Genomic DNA, 22,455 nt, shown 5'->3' on the forward strand with positions numbered 1-22,455 from the left:
CAGAGCATAAAAATATACTCAAACCCACAAAATATTATACACTTAATTTTAAAAATAAGATTATATACTCTGGGCTCTTATATACAAGTTTATCTGTAAACTGCTTTCTTTCATTTAAGCTAGCTTCTGTGCTAGCTATTTTGATGCAGCTGTTCTTAAGGAGCACATCATTTAGAGAGAGGGCTAGAGGAAAAAATTAGAGTTCACCTTTTGGTATAAAAGTGTAGCATTTCTTATTTTTTGCTGCCATCATGTGGTCATTTTGAGTCACTTTTTAGTCTAGTTTTGTTACTTGTGTCATTCTGATTGTTTGGATAATCAAAGTTATTTTAGTACCAAGAAAAGGGAAGGACCTACTGTTTATAGCGTGAGGGATCCCTTAAGCCAAGCTTGGATCAGTGTAATGAAACCAGTGGATTGCCCCAGGTCTTCATCACAAGTCACTTTGAGCTATCAGTCTGGGTTTGATAGTCCCAGAATAATTGTGGCAGTTGACCGCAAGACAGTATTGACCATTTTGACATGACATCATTGGTAGAACAAGGCGTGCTTCTTTTCCTCCTGACATCTGTTATATGTCCAAATACAATACAGTACAGTACAAAACCCCCCAGTGTTCTGTGTTTTGATCTCATCCAGCTGGTCAACAGTTAAGTCGTTCCAACTAGCTGACCTTTGTGTAAATACTAATAGCTGGGAAGGTTCAGTTTGGCTAGACCAGAGCTAAATCTTGTATGGCAGAGAGAGCAAATAGAAAAATGGCCAGAAGTTATTCTAGCTTCTAAGACAGAGTAAGAAACTAGAGTCTGTCCACATACCCTTGGCAAAGTAGGCCCATGTTTTTCACTTATTTGCCATCCTGTAAGTCTTGTGTTTTCTTCTGGAATGAAGGCCTCTAGAAAGAAGTAAGGACAGAAAGAAAAAAATACGCAGTTTTTTAGGGCCTACTTACCAGAGCATACTCAGGAAAGCTTGGTGAACTGGCTGAAAGGAAATTCTGAAGTTAATGCACTAATCAATAAATATGTGTTATGCGTTAAGGCAACTGACTCAGCTACCTGCTCATGCATCAGGTAGCAGGTACCCTGCAGTGAGGAGGACTGGCTCGCTTCAAGCCACGGACGTAGCCAGCTAATGTGGCTGATGAGCCCCGCCGGTCCCCTCCGCATGCAGTGGTGAGAGGTGGCTCGTCCAGGGTGAGGCGGGAAGAGTCCAGCTTTGCCTGGACCCCTTGCACTGGCCACATCCAGGGGCAACTGCTGGCTGCCCGGGGTGCTGGGTGCTATCTCTACACCTCTACTTCATGGTAAATAAAAAGGATAAAGTGCTCTGGCTTTTCACCCAAGCTGCTTTTGCCTATGCCAGCTGTTAGTACTAAAACTGTAGAAGTGGAAGACATGCTTATTCAGTCAGGTTAGGTACCTATGTAAAATAATACTTTTCTGCAAGTTATGTCATTTTGGACTGTTATTCAGCTGGCATCACCTACCAGGCATGGGAGAGCTTGCTTGGTCATCTTTCAGCACCTGCTGAAAGCAAAAACCCAAAACATCAACAAATAAAGACTAATATTAAAGTTTAATGTCCTAAAGTGAAAACTACCAGATTAATCAAAATAAATGTGCAGTGTGAAGTCAAAAAGGTTTGTGTAAGTGGTAAGATTTTATTGTACTTAAGATGCATGACTGGTGTGATAGTGTGAGATTTACTATTGTATTTTCCTTAACTTTAATTTACATTATTCAGCATGCTTATCATGTGCACTATTTTGACCAACTGCGTATTTATGACCATGAGTAACCCTCCAGACTGGACAAAGAATGTAGAGTAAGTTGCATGTTATATTTAAAGAAATTCCTATCTCTGCCTCTGTCCCTCTAGGAGTCAGGATGCTCATGACTGCAGTAATGTGTGCTGGCAGGAACTACCAGGAGACACTGGTGCTTTTTCCTCTCTAAACTATGTAGAAATGTTGAATAATTATTTAAATCTTCTTGTAGCAGAACAATTGGGTAGAAAAGATAAAATGGTTGTTTCCAGGCAGTATTCTGCTTTGATTCCATTTGAAGTTTTCTCTCATATTCACACCTTACCAGCTACATATGCTCTTATGCCTCCTTTACACCCCTGCATTAATAACAGAACAACGGCCATCCACTTGTAGGTGCCAGTTAAGGAGGACATATAAGCACAGGTATGCCTAGTATGGGACACAGGTGCATGTTTATATGCTGCCTTTTTTAGAGTGACTGCTACATGTTTTAGATGTTAGTGATTCAGACAGTATCCAATAACTTATTCCTACAACATTATTGGATAACATTAATGGATCTAGTGTCATTTACTTTTAACCTGAATATCACCAATGAATTTTTAATGTGTGTCATTTATTTGATTGCTTTATTTCTTTTGATTTATGCACAAGATCAGGACTGGTGTACTTTAACATATGTCACAAGTAATGCATGTAAATACACAAATATGTGTGATGAATATAATGAATTTTAGGAGTAATTGCTTATTGACTCTATTTCCTTTCCAGTTTTGAAATCAAATAAGTCCTCCATTTTATCATAAGATTTATAGCAAAATAGAAATGTAAAATGTTGCTACTTATTTCCTCCATTAAATTTTCTGATATTTTCCAGGTATACATTCACTGGAATATACACGTTTGAGTCACTTATAAAAATCATTGCAAGAGGCTTCTGCTTAGAAGATTTTACTTTTCTGCGAGATCCATGGAACTGGCTTGATTTCACTGTCATTACCTTTGCGTAAGTTTTTGTTTTTTGCTTTTTCTTGGAAAGTGAAGGGTATAAAGGGCATGAAATTAGTATCAATAAACATCAATTTTATTAAAAGGAAATTGTTCTATGGATTTACTTTGTCTAAAACAATTTTCACATTCTAAATGCATATTTTAATGTAAACATAAATACTGCAGAAGCCATTAGTACAGTTAGTATTAGAGCGGCTAATTTCATGTCCTGAATTTTTTTCTCTGAGCAGAAAAGGAGCATCTCTTTGTCTTCCTTCTACAAACTTACCAATCTAGTCTAGATAAATTTTAGGCTTTCAAAGTTAAATCACTGTGACTCACTTCAGTGACATTTAATTTAACTGAAGGCCCTGAAAGCGTATTAATGCAAGGCAAACTGCAGTGAAAGGTAAACCTCTGACTGTTGCTATTTAATTTTTTGCTAAACTCGCCAAAGTGGTCTTGATGAAAGACCCAAGTAAGTAGCATAAACTTTGCCTAAATTCTGAATAACTGTGATTTAATCCTACAGGTATGTAACAGAATTTGTAAACCTAGGCAATGTTTCAGCTCTTCGAACTTTCAGAGTATTGAGAGCTTTGAAAACTATTTCTGTAATCCCAGGTAAGAAGTAGTTGGTGTAAGGTGTTAGGCCCCTCGTACCTCCCAACTGTTCCTTTTTATCCTGTCATTGTGTTTGTGTGTGAACTCCCCTATTACAGATATGTGACAGAGTTTGTGGACCTGGGCAATGTCTCAGCGTTGAGAACATTCAGAGTTCTCCGAGCTTTGAAAACAATATCAGTCATTCCAGGTGAGAGCTAGGTTAAACACTGAGGCTGACTTTAATTCGCTGAAACTGAATTCACATTTTTTTAAACATAAGCCTAATTTAGTTCCACAAAAAAGCAGGAATCAGAAGATATTAGAATTCACCGAAATCTCTGATTCATTGCTTTTTAACATGAGCTCTTTCCTTTTGAAATCAGCCTTTGAGTTTAACAGATTTTTGCATGAGACATTGCAGTACACAGTGTGTGTGGTTTGCATCTTATGATGTCAAGCTTTCTTCTCCACATTCAACGAAAATCAGTAATCCTGAAGTTTTCTTACCCATGTGTATTTTACCTACATGATGTTATGTGTTTTTTGTTGTGAATATTTGTGACAAAAAATAAAAATGTTTGAAATGTTGACTTAGTAATGAAGATAAAGAAATAAGATAATAAAGAATAGCATGGGCATTGCATGGGGGATTTATTATCTTAAAATTCTACAATTTTCCAAACCATCTCCAGTTTTATAGCATTAAATTTTAATCCTATTTATTGTTGAATGGGCTCAACTATTTGCTATTGTTTTCTCAATCTAGTATGTTATAAAACTGATAGTAGCAAAGGTTTGGGGCAAGAGGTATTGGCAAAAAGAAGGAAGACTTTTATGTGAGATTCATGTACAGCATGAATAATGAAGTCACTTGTTTTAGCATTAAAACAAGTGTTTTGAAATATATGCAACTCATTCCATTCACAGTTTCAAAAGAACATAAACTTCTGCTGTTTATTCATTTTCACAAGTGAAAAAGCTCTTCACAAAAATGTTATTTCACAGACATTATAATCATTTATTTGGGCTTCTGCATGAAATCTATAACTTTACTGGGAGACATTGTCATTTTTATGCTTTAAAAATGTTTTGAACATTGGAATAAAAATTCCTTTACTTTTGCAGGCTTGAAGACTATCGTGGGAGCCCTAATTCAGTCTGTGAAGAAGCTCTCGGATGTCATGATCCTGACTGTGTTTTGTCTGAGTGTATTTGCACTAATAGGGCTGCAGCTGTTCATGGGCAACTTGAGGAATAAATGCCTGCAGTGGCCTCCAGAAAATTTTACTTTGGAAACAAATATTACTTCCCAGTTCAACACCACAACAGGGGAAAATGGTACACTGGTTAATTCAACAGTGACTCCATTTGACTGGAAGGGGTACATTGAGGATGAAAGTAAGTACTGTTAACATAATTCTTACTGAAATGATTTGTGGCTAACACAGTTCTTAGAAATAAGGCGAGGAATAGGGGATATGTTTGGCTGAGAAGGAGCAGAAAAAGTGTTTTTTCTTTCTCATAGACCTGCTCCAGGAGCCTGCGTGGCAGAGGAAGGAACAAGGAGCACAGTCGCTCTAGATGATGCAGCTCTTTTTCTCAGCTCCCTCTGCTAGATCCACAGCTACATGAGGATAGAGAGCAGGCGAAATTAGTCTTCAAAATTAGTTCAGAATCTTAAACATTGTCCATTCCCATATTCTAAAGCAAGATCAGCAATAGACTGCAAGGTCATTTCTGACATATGTTCACTTAACATGTGGTTAGAGACTTCCAGCAATGGAGTCTTCTTTATTTTCACCTTCTACCCATTCTTGTGCTTCACTAGCCTTATTGTTAGAAACTTTTTTAAGGTCTAACATAAATCTTCCTGCTTCAGTTTAATCTCATTGTTCTAATCATATTCTCCTCAGGCATGAAAAACAAATTACTCTCTACTTTTAAACAGTGTGTCTGAGGTATTTAGAGACGGTTCTCACGTTGTCATGCCCTGCTCTCTCCTCTTTCAGCATGCTGTTAGGTAAGCTAAGCGACCCAGCTCCATCACCGTTTTCTCCTAGTATATATTTTCTAGATCTGGATCTCTCATTTGGATCCCTTCTTGTTGTAAACATCCTTCTTAAAGTTCAGTACCCACATCTAGGCATTTCTTCTCCACATGAAGCCTGCTAAGTAAAGAAGGATTATGTTGTAGCCTAGTAATTTACACTTCTGGGCTTTGTACCCTGGCCTAGTGTTTGCCTTTGTTTGCAGCTGAAATCCTTAAATACTGTTCAGCTTGTAGTCTACCTGTCTCTTGAATCTTTTACAGACTTTTACCACATTAGGTCCTCACTTTGATTTGCACAGTTCATTGTTCCAGCCTGAACAGTGCCCTGTTTTTTCAGGCCATATCTCCAGTTGTCCCAGATCTTGTAAACTGTAGTCGTTTCCTCCAACTCACTTGCCATGTTTATCAGATAAGTATAATTCACAAATTTAATAAGCATAATTCCTCTTCCATCATCTAGATTAGTTAAATTCTTGAATAGGACCAGTCCCAGAAAAATCTCTTCAGAAACCCACTTGAAACATCTTTCTGTTTGATAATATCCCAATGTATGATTTTCTAACGAGTTTTGCCGAAACAGAGTAGTCTGACAAACTGGAGATAGATGAACAAATGCATTTCAGTGCAGCTAAATGTGAGATTATGAACCTAAGCTCCCTATCCTAAAAAGCAATGCTGTGCAAAGCACATTGGGACAGGTTCACATGCACAAAGATTTCTTAGTGGGGTTTTGTAACTGATAGGATACGTCATCCCTAACACTAAAAGTTATTTTTGGCGAAAAATAGAAACAAAAGGGGAGAGAGAGAGAGACAGAAAGAGGAAGGGAAAGGGAAAACTACCTAAAGTGGCCAGCTGCAAAGAGAAGTGTTGGGGTCCCATGGTGAGTGTCCTCTGCTGGGTTCTCACTTTTCCAGTGAAGTAGGTGGTTCCCCCTTTTCCCATATTAAATATATATTTTTCATTACGATTTGCTCAAATTCCCTCCTGGTTGTTCCTTCTTATGATGCTGTTAGTGTTGATGAGAATTTGCTTTGATGGGGGCTGGTGCAGCATGCCTAACTGTTAAGCTTTCTGCATGCATATATTGGCTTTCCTAATATAAACCAAATGCTACAGCCAAGGAGGAGGAGAAGCGGGGGAAGGAAGGGGTGCTTCTTGTGCCAATAGCAACCACAGGTGCAAGGCCAGGAGAACAACACCAGAGGAAAAACAGCATGCAAACAAAGGCAAAACAGTGCCACAGAGGCTCTGGAAAACAGTGCCACAGCAGCGCATGTGAAGGGTTACAGAGTTGCAACCGAGAGGCAGGGTATAAAATTGCAATTAGAAGGCCCTTAGCCAGGTAAAGCTGAGGCCCCTAAGGCACTGTGCAAGAGCCATGACTCTGGAAAATTAAGGCCAAAAATCTGCAGCCAAAAAGCTAAATACTATCCTGTTCACATAAATAAATTATTGAATAGGAAGGCAGTATTACCTCTGTATTTAGCACTAGTGCAGTTGCTACTGGATACTGTATAGAGTTCAATTTAGGTAGGATGTTGAAAAATTGGACAATTTTCAGAAAGAGAAAAATGATTAAAGGATTGGAAAACATGCCTTAAACCAAGATAGACCATGAGCTCAACCTACTTAGCATATCAAAGAGAAGGTTTTAGGGGTGATTTGATCACAGTTGAGAAAAACCTCATGGGAAACAGAAAATTCATCATAGACATCTCTTTGATCTAGCAGGCAAAGATATAACAGGTTCAATAGCTGGAAGTCAAAGCTAGACAAATTTGAAGTAGAAGGAAGACAGTTTCTAATTGTGATCGCAGTTAAGGAGCTGATCAATAACTATGATGGATTTTTCATCCGAATTTCTTAAATCAAGATGCAATCTTTTTATGAAACACACTTCATTTAAACATGTGTGCATTCAGGAAGATCCCATGCTGCAGCGTATAACAAAATCTAAGCAAAGTCTCCTAATAATGACCTAGTTTTCAAGGTCAAACTTTATTTTCTAGCTTTATAACAAAGAATCTATAAACTCAACCTCCGATTCCATTTGGCTTATGGAAGTCCTGAAGTCCCTTGAAAAATGAAGTTGAATTAGGCAGAGAAAATACTTTAATGGACTGGCTACTTCAACGTTTGGTATATTTACACAGGAGTTCATAGGTATTATGAAATTTATTATGAAATTTTGAGGCTTATTATGAAGTTAATAGGCTTGTCTTTGCTTACAGGCAGCTGCACAGAGAAAAATGATCTTCTCACAGCTTACTCCTTTTGCAGTGGGCAGACAGGATACAGCAATGGGGATGAGTTGCAATTAGTTCTTAAATCAGTTTTGTGACAGAGCAATAAGAAAGGACTTATCTGGAGCTCACAGCAGTGCAATGGCAATGTCTTTGGTAGAAATTATAAAAGTTTTGAGGAAACAGTTCTGTGTACTATGCAAAAAAGGCATGTAGGCCCTAATTTTTCTTCTGAGCTCGTTTTTGGAAATACCATTTAGAAAGACTTTATGTAAGCTCTGTTGACATTGGTGAGTCAAATGCTTTCTTCCTTTTTCCATTTTTTTCTATGATATCAAATCTGATAAATTTAATATTAGATCAGTTTAGGTTTACTCATTAAGCTTGTCATAAGCAAATTTTCTGGGAAATAAATCTTGCACTGAGTGTTAAAGCACACTTTTCAGCTAGTAATTGCTATTTCCCAGTTAGTATTATGTATTTAATGGTGTGCTCTGGAACATTGCAGGGAGACTTTCAGAACAATTCTGAAATTCATCATTGCTTGTTAGGGAATCATTCCAGTGATGGCCACATTATCTACTCTTCTGATGTACTGTGCAGCTCAAGGCCATGAAATTAAATTTTTTTGGTTTAGCAGAATCTTTTGGGATGTCCCTGTGCCATCTCTGTTCTTTCTTTCCATGTAATTGAGTTGAAATATCTATTTTCTCCTTGCCTCTGCATTTTATTAACCTTGTAAATAGGTTAAGAAAAAATAAAATACTGTAGTACATTAAATTAAATTATATTATTATATACTATAGTAATAATGTATATGGTTATAATATATAATATTGTGATATAATATTTATAATATTATAAAAAACAAAATAGGTTCTCATCTTAAACGCATTGCCAATGAGTCTGCTCAGGAACAGAGGGAAACAGCCTAAGAGATGTGGACATGCTTATCAGGTAGTGTTCTGGATCTTTCAAAGACCAAGGCTGGTAGAGAAACTAAGTTCCCTACTAAGCTACTTGAAAGGAGCAGAAAGAAGCTACAGTGGACACTGAACAGAGGCCTCCTGTGCCTGGAACTGTGTAAGGTGAGGAGCCACCACCGCAAGTCTCAGAGCCAGGGGCAACAGCCCAGGTGCTCTCTCTAATGTCCCTGCACAATCGTGGTTGCAGACACTGAAGGATTTGGTACTGCTGACCCCAAAATACATGAATTTGTCACTGTCTCAGTGTTGCAAATGCTCCTTCTCATCATCTGGTGCCAGATCTTGCAAGAACTGCAAGGTTCCTCCTTTTCCTCATGCTAGGCTTTGCAAAGCCTTGATCTTTCTCCTGTCACAGCGGTTGTCTCACTCCTAGATGCTGGATTCCCTCTGAGGTTCTAGTGACTGTTTACTTATGAAGCAAACAATCATTTCTAGTCTTTACCCTAAGTTTTGCCAAACAAATTTAATTTCTGTTTAGGTGTAAGTTCTCATATATCAGGGATAAAATAAAAGGGAATCAAACATATACCTTTGAGGTAGTGAGGGACTTTCCACACTAATTTGACAAAGTGCCATTCTGAATTTTGCATATAGTTAGGGGCACATGCTTATACCGTTCATCTTGTGTAGTTATAAAAATTTTCCTGTCATGATAATATTTTGAGCATTTGTATCTGCCATCCTGCATAACATGGCTGTATCAGGGCATTCAGGGAAAGTCTGGATGGCTATTTCCTGTGGATCTGGCAAGAACAGACTGCTTTTAGGGCACATGTTGTCTAAACTACAAAACTTTTGTAAAAAAACTATTCTGAAGATTGAGTTTAGCTGATGCCACACTGAGCATGGCTGACTGCTCCAGATAAACATGTAATCAGATTTGGGTTTCTCCCAGCACACTGTTAGGTTCCAGCTTGTTTTAATTGGGATAGGCTGACATAGTGCAGAATAAGATTTGCTTTATATGGTCAGTTGTGGTCAGCATCATGTCAGCTAACTTTACTATTTGCAGCTCCATTTCAGCACACTGCTGCTCTGTAATGCATGCCAGCCCCGAATGACGGCAGCAGTGCAAAGGGCTGTGCACACTGCACAGTACAGAAGATTGTGCGCTGTAGGATGCAGATGTATCATTAGATACCGAAATTCAGTCCTGCCCAGAGTGTCGGAACAAGAGCTACATACAGCTTGAAGCCTTGCCTTTCTGAATGGTGGATTTCACTCACAGAATTGAGAGAAAAGAGCTGCAGCTGGCTCAGATATTGTGTCCCTGCTGCAAAAAGTCAGTGTGCTAGGACCAATCACTTGTGACACCTCTTCAACCTCCAGATTTGTTACCTTCCATAATAACGGTGCTCCAGCAGCACAGCGGGTACCAACGGTCATGTTTAAGCTGAACGGTGCTAGCAGCATCGCAGATGGGCTCCTAGGGAGGCTTAATAGACTGGTTCAGTGGAGCAGAAATCCAGTGAGAGTTACTAAATCTGTAGCAATCGCCTTAGGAAGCAAAAAAGGGAGCATCTGAACTCGGAAATGCCTGTGCTTCAAAACCGCAGGAGGCTGGGAGGGCGCTCGGGGAAGTGCCAGGGTGCCCCTGCCCCATCCTTAGCATCTGCCTGAAGCATCAGTTTCGGTCCCTGTCAGAAATGAGACACGGGGCTACGTGACCTGACCCTGCATAAACTGTGTCTGTCCCTATGTCTGTCATTAAACGGGAGCTCTCTACTACACTTACTTCTATGGTAACTCTTTCAAAATCAAGAGCCCAGCAACTGCAGGAGTCTGGTTTGAGGGGAAAAAAAGAAAAGCACTTTTCAAGGATACAGTCAAAGTAAATCTTAAAACCCACAACTTTTTACTTACCATCACTTTTTATTTTTATAAGAAAAGACATGTCAATGTCACTGCTGTTTAAACCATCTGAGCTGTCCTTTAAATACAAGATTACTATGCAGATTATCAGATGGTTAGCTACAGGAGAATTAGGTGGAATTTACCCAAGTTTTCTTTCCTAAAATGATCAATGATTTCATCATTTCTGGGAGGATGTGAGCCTCACTTCAGAAGTGGAAAGCTATACAAGGAGGAGCAGGGAATATTAATCAACCTCTTCTACTGTGTGAGAAAACATGGTGCAACCTTAATACTTTTAGCCTGAGTGACTCTCTTCTCTACTCACATTGAAAGTTTTACGTGAATAAGAGGTAGCATGTGCTGGCAGAAACTTGTCAGGATCCGGAATGTGCTGCTTTGCAAATGGGCGAGATCCTGCCAGTCAGCTGTGAGCCATACCTTGGCCTGGGCAGCGCAGTGAGGACAAAGCAGTAATTCTAAGCATTTAATATTTTTAAATATTTGTAAAACACCCAAACTGTTTTGTGCATGTTCAATGCCACCTTAGAAAAGTAATAATAAGCATTCTATGATGATAGTTTGTGCTAAACAATATTTCATTTTAAGGATGTTCATTTAGCCAGGACTGCATTATGTACAATCTATGAAATAAATCAACTTTAAAACGTTTTTTAGATAGGTAAGACATATCTAGGATTAATTCATCCTTCTTCCTATATCAAATAGCTTCAGCTTTGGGAAGTGGAGATCATCAACTCACTCTTTCAAAGTTCCTGAACATTTACCGCATTGTTGAGCATTTACCAATGCTGCATACCTTCAGCTTCTATTAATTAAATAGGCACCTTAAATAGGCACCTGACGTTGAATTACTGAGTTTTTTATTGTATTACTTATAGCATGAATTACATTTATCTGACCTAGGAGAGGTCAGAAGCTGCTTAGCATCTCATAGTATCAGCTTCTAGATTAACTGCGGCAATGTGTTAAGACTTTCATTTTTATACATTTATTCATTTTTAGCATGGCTGATGTCTTATATAGTTTTTCTGTCTCTTTAGATTATTCCCATTCTAATTTTAAATATCTTTCAAGCCTCTTCTCTGTATGTCTTTCTTTGGGGTGCACATGAAGTGTGTGTGCTGAGTCAAGATTTTGTCATGAGTACTTCTGAGTTTTCTCTTATTAAATAAACCATGTCTACGAAAGACAATGTGACGAACAGTTGCTCCAGGTCTTTTATACAATGCATGATCTGATGTGAAGCTAGAATATAGCATAATTTAGTATAGTTTATTGTGCTTGTCATTTGAGAAACATTTAATTCCTTCATTACATTTTGTGTTTTTTTCATTAATTTCTTTGTTCAATTCCTTCATTGTGATGTCCAACCATCCAGGCTTTGCAGAAGAGTCCTAAAAGATTCCCTTGGTTTCTGGGGGCATCACATGGGGAGAAATCATTTCTCTGAAATGTTGTATGTGCAAATGCTTTAAGAAACCTGAGGAAATTTGAGTCAGGATATTTCCTACAGACAAGTCAAAGACACTGGAATCTGACATTTGTCCTTTAACCTTCCCTAAAAGTGGAGTTAGGAGTCATGGAGCTCTCCTTCAATTGCAGGAACCTCAAGAACTGTTAAAGGATTTCTACTTATCTTGCTTTACCTACACTGCCGAGCTTGGTACTTCATCTACAGCTACGTTGTTCTCATTGAAGTCATTTGATCTTGCATATTTACTTGAGAACCAACTGACACTTAGGCCTAAATGTTATTCAGCACACTTTTTTTTGTAGCCAGTTAGGTACACTGCAGGGCCAGAAGTCTAATTAAACCCTTATTCTTCTCTGTTCTCTAGGCTAGAATGTATTGGATTAAATACAATGTACTGGAAGCAGTTAAAATTTGAAATAACAAATCCTAGTTTTTAAAATAGCTTTACTGTTTAGCATTTAATTTTTATTTAACTAAAACTTATCTATAATTCACAACTAGTTTTGCTTCAACTGCTTAAACAGAACTAGAAAATGAATTTAAATGTGGCTTTCAAATTGTGTTGCCATTCTCATGTGTGTGATTAACTACTATTAATTACTTATCAATAATAAAAAATTAATATCTGCTTTCAGGCCCCTATTTGTGCAATTCCAGTGTCGGTGGCTGCTCACGCTAACGGTGTGCCTCAGTCACAACACATAGAGATACCTGCAGCAATACTGTAATAAGTAACAGTGAAATAAAATTGCAAAGCACCTAAGTGTTATTTAGTTTAGTGATCAGTCTAAAAGGAAAGTGGTGCATTTCATCTAGATCCAGCAGCATTTGAGAGGGATATTAGAACATTTTTGTCATATTAACAGTAAGAGTTACAGGCAGCACTTATTGCAATTCCTTTTGTCATTTATTCTGAAGTTGTGATCCAGCTGAAAAATAGTACTGCTTGTTTAAAACTGCATCAGGAAATCACCTTAACACTTTTAGGTCAGCACTAGTTATTTCATAGAGCTTTAGTAAAAATAAAACTGTAATATTCAGGGTTCTTTTATTATTATTCTTTTCTAAACAGGTCATTTTTATTTTCTGGAAGGGCAAAATGATGCTCTGCTCTGTGGAAACAGTTCTGATGCTGGGTAAGAACAAATTTCACCGTATTATTGTACAATGTAGAAATTAGAGTCATCATCTTAAGACACACAGTTTTGATTTTTTAAATATATTAAGTGACTGATCACATTCTTTCCCAGAAGATATGTTACTAGGATTTTTCACTGGACTGTGGCTTTGAGTTCCTGGTCAATGTTCAGTGGACTGGTCATAAAAACTTAATCTTTGTGTGGCCAACTCAGTAATTCAGTGTTAGTGCAGCTTCTGCCTGGATGAGAAAGTAACAGAAACAGCAGCTGGAAAACATGTTATTTTGCAGTTCCAGCCACTTATACAAATATTAACAGGTTCAGGAAGAGACAGGTAGAAAATACTGAACTTGACATAAATTATAACATTAATAATTAAATAAATTATTGGGAACATTATATTTTAGAAGCTGAGATTAAACTTTTGATGCTAATTTTTTTATATGCCTTTCCTGCATAATTTTTTGGGTGTTCTTTAGAATAATTTTCTACTAAAATCAGAATTATTATTATTTCTAGTCTGATTAACTAAAGAAAAATCCACTTTTTAATCCTAATCTTCTCCTGGACCTTCCAGATGATGATATTAAAATAACTATATAAGGTAACACCCAATTTATCTTTATAGGCAGTGCCCAGAAGGATATACATGTGTGAAAGCTGGTAGAAACCCCAATTATGGCTACACAAGTTTTGACACCTTCAGTTGGGCTTTCCTGTCACTCTTTCGCTTGATGACTCAAGACTTCTGGGAAAACCTGTATCAACTGGTGAGAAATTTTTATGGCAAGTAGATTAAATAAGTTTATACCAATAACGCAAGAGGCCTAAAACAAATTATCTTATGTCATCTTAATTTTCACAGTATGGAAAACAGAACTTTTATTAACCTTTTCTTGCTTATAAATGTATTGTTACTTCCAGACTCTACGTGCTGCTGGGAAAACATACATGATATTTTTTGTTCTGGTGATTTTTCTGGGCTCTTTCTACCTAATCAACTTGATCCTGGCTGTGGTTGCCATGGCTTACGAAGAACAGAATCAAGCAACTTTGGAAGAAGCAGAGCAGAAAGAGGCAGAATTTCAACAGATGCTGGAACAACTGAAAAAGCAACAAGAAGCAGCTCAGGTATAACTTATGCTGTAGTGATGCAAAAGCATATGGAAGTAACTTTTCTAGAGATATGCAGCCTCCTTAGATTTAGCGTGCTTTCTGAAATTTGAGTTGTAAACCCACCTGTTGGTCTTTCAATAACAGAGTTAGCTCAGAGATTTTCCCTTCTGATTGCTGCAGAGCAATCCAGGCATTACTGTGAATAATCCAGGCATAAGCAAGAAGGAATATTCAAAACTATGAATACAATATTCATTATGTTTTTTTTTCTAGTCTAATACCAGTAATACAATTCCACATTTAAAAACTACTCATTCATGATCTGAAATGCTTGCAATCTCAGAACAAAAATATGATATGAAAAGTGGAAGAAGGTTATGACCAAAACATGCACATATTTAATCAATTAAGTGTTAAAAAATAGAAGAAACTAGGGAGAGGATTCCCTATGGAAAGTGTTAAGATCCAGAGGTTTGGGACTAAAAATTCTCTATAAGTAAAATAAAAAAAACCCTGATGTCGTGGCTTGCTCAGTGACACAAATGCATTCTGCAACATGGCAGGCGGCAGCGGTGGCGGCAGTGGCAGTAACAGCGTCCGCAGAGTCCAGAGAGCCCAGTGTGGAGGAAGGAGCTGGGGGTCTCTCAGAAAGTTCTTCCGAGGCATCAAAACTGAGCTCTAAGAGTGCAAAAGAGAGGAGAAATAGAAGGAAGAAAAGAAAACAGAAAGAACAGTCTGGAGAAGAGGAAAAAGATGAAGACGAATTTCACAAGTCTGAATCAGAAGACAGCATCAGAAGGAAAGGTTTCCGATTCTCTATTGAAGGGAATAGACTGACATATGAAAAGAAATACTCTTCTCCGCATCAGGTATTGCATATTGTTATTTTTAGTGGAAGCACACATTTAAAGTATCATAGGCCATTACAAAACTGCTTTACTCTTCCTGGTACAGTAATATGACCCTACTGTGTAAAGAAAGGAAAGACTGAGATTTTGATTAAGCTCAATTATTGTTGCCAGTGCTTGAGAGAAAGTGCTGTAGCTGCTAGATTATCCTGTATAAAAGCACAAAGAATGAAATGTAACCTCATAATTCCATTCTTGTAATAGAACTATTTAAAATCATATTAAAATATTCTCCAATTGATTCTGTGGGTTTCTTAGAGTGATTGTATGTTATCTATATTCCTATTAAAATGCTACAGTATTTTTCTGTAATGATATCCTCACATTTTCTTCTTGCTTCAGTAATGTTTGTAAGTTGGCTCAATATGTGAAGGATGCTGTATATATGAAACCTACGTGCATGTTTAGATTCCCGTTTTTGCTTGACAGGTATTGTGCAACTACTCAGCAACTCTAACTGACATTAGGAGCAGGGAATGCTCAAAATTGTTTTTGTCTTAAGGATCCATAAATAGCGATATTTCTATCTGCAAAATATAAATGTAATGAAGTACATACAAAAATCTCACAGCAACATTTAGCTTCTGGAAATAATGATTTCACTCATATATGAAAAAAAATCTATCTCATCCTAATAACAATGCTACGTCTGAAGGTTTCAGCTAATAATTACAAGTTTTGTTTGCCTGCAGTCCTTGCTGAGCATTCGCGGCTCCCTGTTTTCTCCAAGGCGCAATAGCAGAACAAGTCTTTTCAGCTTCAGAGGTCGAGCGAAGGACATAGGCTCCGAAAATGACTTTGCTGATGATGAACACAGCACTTTTGAAGACAATGACAGCAGAAGAGATTCTCTCTTTGTGCCACGCAGACATGGCGAACGGCGCAACAGTAACATTAGTCAGGCCAGCAGGTCATCGAGGATGCTGGCGGTGTTTCCAGTGAACGGGAAGATGCACAGCACTGTGGATTGCAATGGGGTGGTTTCTCTGGTTGGTGGACCATCTGCTCCTACATCGCCTGTTGGACAGCTTCTGCCAGAGGTGATAATAGATAAACCAGCTACTGATGACAATGTAAGGAAGTTTTAAATAGTTTAGGCATTGTGGCCTTTTCTCGCTGCACCAGCCAGTTTTCTCCAGAATGGAGTCCTTGGGAATGATTCCTGGTTGGCCAAGCTGTGAATGCTCCTGCATCTTGTAAAATCTTGAATAAATAACACAGATAAGATAGGTTTGCAATCTAAGCATTTATTTACAAACATTCTCAAAACTAACAAATACAAATTTCAGTTTCCAAACAGTAAAATATTAATTTACTTATACACTCACAAAAATATGCTACACTTTACTTTTGCTACTATAAAGATCTATCTGGCTGTGGTCTGCAAAATCAAAGTTACCACACAATTGAAAACAGTATACAAAAATATTATCGTATAACTGCAATCAATATAACACTGCTGATACCAGTTTATCAAAATTAGCAGTATCAGGTAATTTTGATAACATTCTTCTATATCAGCCCCATGAAAATGGAATAAAGTTGTAAGTAAGTTCATTATTACCATTCACTTCTCATTCTTATTTATTTTCCATCCTTTGCTGGTATAGTTCTGTAGTGTAGACAACAAATAGCTTATTGGAAGATCACATTTATATACACACTTCCAAAAATACAAATGTTTTTGTGAGCATTTGTGCAGCACATATTGCTGTCATTGTATGTGCAGATAGGAGAAGATGTCCTGAAAACAAATTTCTTGGCTTAGTTAAAAGTTGTCTACTTACATTACTTTAAAAAAAATACTAGCATGAGGAAGCATGAGGAAGTCATACTTTTCTTATTTGTTACAGTGTGCCTGGAGGAAAAGATTGTCAGTGTTATAAAAAACAGGCTGTTTTGTCAGCAGAAAAAAAAATCATTTTGCAAATATTTTATTTTGAACTCAGTCACTTTCCATTTGTTTAAATCATTTTTCGTTGCTTAATCTGATGATTGAAGGAAAGAAATGCAAAAGTTAAGAAATATCACACACTGTTGAAGTCTTGAACAGAAATGCGAGCAGGTGACTATTCCCTCATATATCCTTTTAAAATTATTTTAAAGATGTTAAAAAGTAAGAAAAGTCTGACGTGATAAATAAAAATCGCAGTGCACGAAGCACGTATCCAAGCTAAGACATTACTAACAGGGTTCTATATATTATTTGCTTCTCTCATTACTCAAACATGGCCTTGCCTGTTATTGTTCTCTGTGTAGGGCACGACAACAGAAACAGAAATGAGAAAGAGAATATCAAGCTCTTTCCACGTTTCTATGGACTTTCTAGAAGATCCAGCTTTAAGAGAAAGAGCAATGAGTATTGCTAGCATACTCACAAACACTGTGGAAGGTGTGTACCATGTGTAGTTTAATAGTGAATTACTGTTTTTTCAATGAACTTCTGTAAATCTGAGTTGAAACTTAAAAACTGATTTAAAATAGATTAATTGATATTGTCCCATAAACCAGCAAATATTTATCAGTAAACCCAAAACTTCATATTCATTGCTATATTTGCTATATATTAAGTAAGTAAGCATTTATATCTCACTATTCTGCTATCATCTATCTCATGTGCACATTAGGACTAGAGAGTTGCATTCAAGGATCAGAACTGAATAGAAGCTTATGCATATTAACTAAAAAACATATTGTTGGACACAAAATTTGAGCTTGTATAAAACAGTTTTCAAATATATGCAATCATTCTTAAAATACATACATTTTTAGCAGTTATATTTATTCAGTTACTCTATAAAGAACTATTCTAGCTGATAAGAATTTTTTTTTTAAATAGGAATTAAAATTATATTGAAAATTCATATCTAAACACCACAGATTTCAAAATAAAAATATTCACATAATGGAACAGCAAGCTGGGGAAACAGGCTGAAGTTTAATCAGAGAATAATAAAATACAAAGTGCAAATCAATACATAAATTGCTAGTGACTAGAACAGCAATTGGAATACAAAGAAATTGTGTTAGGCAGATAAGCTTTAAAAAAACCTGAATAAATATATTTGATAAATATTTTTAAAGGGTTTATAGAAAAGATCTGTAAGAATTATAAAGGGTATGCTTACAGGAGATTAATGGGTACCAGTGCAGATTGACAATTTGACTGATATAATTCATATAGGTTTGAGAAAGGTTCGGGCAATCATATACTCACCTGACATGTTTTTCCCCTAGAACTTGAAGAATCAAGACAGAAATGCCCACCATGCTGGTATAAATTTGCAAATATTTTCTTGATCTGGGACTGCAGTCCGCATTGGTTAAAAGTAAAACATATCGTCAACTTAGTGGTGATGGATCCATTTGTCGATCTGGCCATTACTATTTGCATTGTTTTAAATACACTCTTTATGGCCATGGAACATCATCCGATGACTCCTGAATTCAATAACGTTCTTTCAGTCGGAAATCTGGTAAGTCTATTTGTTGTCATGTGACATGTTTTTACTTTTCTGTGTTTACGATTTTGGAGGAACTATACCTGAAGTAACTGAAAGCAGGAGTTTTAAAAGCTTTCCCCCACCCCTTTAGAAAGTGAATGTATTGGCCTCTAGAAATATCTCTGTCAGAACATTTTTGGAAATTTCACCTTCAACTCTGGCTCATGTAAGTTAGGATTCTATAAAATCGTATATGCCAATGTTCTACTAAACCAAATTAAATATTTAAAAAATGGCACCAATGCTACATTAAGTCCATCTTAAATAAAAGTTGATTTATCTAACTACTAAACCAGGAAATGCATTACTTCTGTGCAAGGGAGACCACGCAAATAAATGTAGTGGTGCTTTTTCAATGAGTACATTACAAAGGTGTAAATTATGAATGTATTTTTAATTGTGTTCCTCTTGTTGCTCTGTTTCCTGAGCACAGGCTTGCAATAACTGAAAGCTATTTAAAAGCATTTCTAGTATTTTCTTTTTTTCTTTTTTTATGGGGATATGTTGATTGTTTCCTCTGTATGCTTAATGTAAAACTAGAAAAATATCCTGCAGTACTTTTTATCTTGGAGTTTTAATATTTTTTAGTATCATAAAATTAGTAAGATATCTTTTCCTCATGTTGTCAACTCTATTTTCTCCCTTCTACTTCAAAAAGATAAATTATTAAAGAATTCAGCAGTTAATTTTCTGTAGCTCTGAGGCTTTTGAGCTGACAGGTTTGATCACGTAGAAGTATTTGCAGCTGCAGTCCTACTTTGTCTCTTAGTTTAAGAATTGATTTCTTGTAATGAGATTTTTAATATGCCTGGTTTTGTAATGAGAAAAAATATTTAAGATCATGTAAATAAATACTGGACTTATTATGGAGAACTAATAGATAAATGCATAACCTCTTTCATATACTTAAAATAAGTGAACCTCTGAATATGTGCTTCCTAGTAAATTGTAAAATCTTGTATTGTAGCATTTTATAGTTTTGTTTTCCAACCAGAAAAATGCCATCTAAACCTTGATGAATAATATGGGAACATTAGACTGTAAAGAGGGTGGGAGAGAACCTGGCTTTAATCTCGGCTCTCTTCCAGTCTTAAACTCCCAGATGTAAACTCCTTCATAAACTTCTTAATCTGCGCTGGGAAAGCTGCCGGAGTTTTCACACACCAGTAGTTCCACTCTAGAGCTCCTCTAGAATTTCATTTTTCTTATGCTTATTCACATTTTCAGACTATATTTCTTCATTCCCACCTCTTACTCCAAATCTATAACTTAAAACAACAAAAAAAATCTTTTCCTCTCCAGTGTTCATATCTGTGATGTATTTAAAAACAGCAGTAAAATCTACCTTGAGCATAGAGGCTGAGCAAGTCAGACTCTTCTGGTCCATCTTCTGATTATCTCAGTTAGATTATTCCTGTTACCTGACCCACTTTCTGTTCAGCTTACTTGAAAATGGGTTATCAAAACTGAAAAAAGCATTAGTACTTTCCTATCCTATGGGAAGTTCTTCTAATACTCCTAGGACCTGAAGAGCTTTTTCTCAAAGCTACTCAGGGTCACTATTTTGGTGGCTCTTAAATGTGATTTAAGTATATTGTATCCCATTACATTATACTGTGTCCCCTGGTAAGAAAGTGTTATGAGTAATATCACTTTTAAAATGCGTTATTAAATGCTATCTCCTTCCTGACGTTAAAGTTAGTGATCCGGTGTTCAGTGCGATTAGTGGAAACACCCATATGGAAGTTCCTCAGCTTTTGCAAATTATTGTAACTCAACTGAGCCTCAGCTGGTATAAATAAGCTTCTCTATAGAACTGAATGGAATTATGGTAGTTTGCACCAGAAAAGGAGCTGACAGTCAGGAGTCTTGGATTTGGCCTCATTAATGCTTCTGTAGAATGTTATTAGTATACCAAGAATGATGTTATACCATATAATTTCTTGGAAAGCATTCTGTTTTATGTTGTGAAAATCAAATTTGAGACATTGTTTGTACAGTTAATGAGAAAGTCCATATCCTGATAGAGTTAAAATTGGATTATAAACATTATAAACCAGAAGTTTATGTAATTTGTTTAGTCTAAAGTTTAAATAACCAAAAAAAAATTACTTAGTGTGTATGGCACTTGTTAAGAGAAGGTGAGCATAATAAATCATTACAGTACACTGAACTATTTTTAAGTACCAATTTTGGATGAGGCTTATTGCAGTTATGTTGCTTGAATGTAAAAACAACAGCTAAACTTGTAATATTACATTTTACACAGAAATAACAAACTGCATTTTCAATTCAGGTTTTCACTGGGATCTTCACAGCAGAAATGTTTCTCAAGATAGTTGCAATGGACCCTTATTATTATTTCCAAGAAGGCTGGAATATTTTTGATGGTTTTATTGTAACCCTTAGTTTGGTTGAACTTGGTCTTGCAGATGTGGAAGGACTCTCAGTTCTTCGATCATTTAGATTGGTAAATATACATCAATTGCACTGATTTTTTCAGTGGGGCTTCATTACACTAATGATATTGTTTGCCTTAAAAATTTGCTTGATGCTTGCCATGATACTGATCCTGAAATCTCTTTCATTAGTACACATTCTTATTACGTGCAGTATTCTACTGTCTTCAATGGGAACTGGTAGAGACCCAGGCAAGTGGATAGCAAAGTGTGCCTGGGCCTATTTCCAATTTGTTTATTGCACATACACGCTTCAAACATTCCATGATGCAAAAACAAGCAGACCTACTAGATGTATGGTGCTCTGGCTGACAGCACAGGGGTAGATCTGCTCTGCAAACAAAAATAGAGAAGTGGGGGGCCCAGATGTTTTGTAAGAGATGAACCCTAGATTTTAAATTCCTTTTAGTATGTCTAGTAGCTGCTTTGGCTTTCAGTAAAAATTATGCTTTGAGGACACCTAGCTCTAACTTCACAAAATTTTGTGGCTGGCACTTCTGTCATCCTACTTTTATATAAGAGGATACCATCTCAACAGTCATACTCCGGTCATACTTTGCAGTAATACCTTCCCACAAATTAACTTTAAAGTCCTTTTGTGTCTTTCTTGCTGCTTGTCCTAACAATGGCTTTTTTTTTCTTCCAGTTACGAGTTTTCAAATTAGCAAAATCTTGGCCAACACTAAACATGCTGATAAAAATTATCGGTAACTCAGTGGGGGCTTTGGGGAATTTGACCCTAGTGCTGGCCATCATTGTCTTCATTTTTGCTGTGGTTGGGATGCAGCTGTTTGGGAAAAACTACAAGGAATGTGTCTGCAAAATCGCAAGTGACTGTGTACTCCCACGCTGGCACATGCAAGACTTTTTCCACTCTTTCTTGATTGTATTCCGAGTGCTGTGTGGAGAATGGATAGAGACGATGTGGGACTGCATGGAGGTTGCAGGCCAAGCCATGTGCCTTACTGTCTTCATGATGGTCATGGTGATTGGAAACCTAGTGGTATGTAATCAAAACATTAACAAAAAAATTTATTTGGCAACAGGGTGGGCTCAGTCCTGAAGTGCACTAAGAGTTCTGGCTCTGCTTCAACAAAGCACTTAAGCAGGTGGTTTGAAGCAATGCTTAAAGTTAAGCATAAAAGCTTTTTTGAATTGGGAACAAAGTATTCTGCACCTTGCAATGTCAAAATCCAGAGACTTAATGTTGGAGTGAGCACTTAGTCACATTCTTAATTTGTCTTTTGGCTGTTTGCAAATATTTTGTGCTTCACATAATTTTAGTTTATGTGCTCTTTATAAACCATTTGCTATATTTTTTATTATTTATCA

At 36.8% G+C, this 22,455-nt stretch overlaps 1 protein-coding gene across 1 annotated transcript in view; it reads left to right on the forward strand.

The window, feature by feature from the left end:
* LOC106499102 (sodium channel protein type 1 subunit alpha) overlaps positions 1–22,455 on the forward strand; it is a 73,208-nt gene that overhangs the window by 11,589 nt on the left and 39,164 nt on the right. The window contains exons 3-15 of the mRNA XM_067298539.1: positions 1,738–1,827; positions 2,649–2,777; positions 3,484–3,575; positions 4,493–4,765; positions 13,071–13,134; positions 13,766–13,907; positions 14,062–14,268; positions 14,817–15,122; positions 15,854–16,234; positions 17,421–17,553; positions 18,399–18,637; positions 20,961–21,134; positions 21,770–22,126. Of these exons, the coding sequence (XP_067154640.1) occupies positions 1,738–1,827; positions 2,649–2,777; positions 3,484–3,575; positions 4,493–4,765; positions 13,071–13,134; positions 13,766–13,907; positions 14,062–14,268; positions 14,817–15,122; positions 15,854–16,234; positions 17,421–17,553; positions 18,399–18,637; positions 20,961–21,134; positions 21,770–22,126 (2,587 nt within the window). The remainder of the gene's footprint in view (positions 1–1,737; positions 1,828–2,648; positions 2,778–3,483; positions 3,576–4,492; positions 4,766–13,070; positions 13,135–13,765; positions 13,908–14,061; positions 14,269–14,816; positions 15,123–15,853; positions 16,235–17,420; positions 17,554–18,398; positions 18,638–20,960; positions 21,135–21,769; positions 22,127–22,455) is intronic.

This window comes from Apteryx mantelli, chromosome 6 (genome assembly GCF_036417845.1).
Source record: "Apteryx mantelli isolate bAptMan1 chromosome 6, bAptMan1.hap1, whole genome shotgun sequence".
Lineage (NCBI taxonomy): Eukaryota > Metazoa > Chordata > Aves > Apterygiformes > Apterygidae > Apteryx > Apteryx mantelli.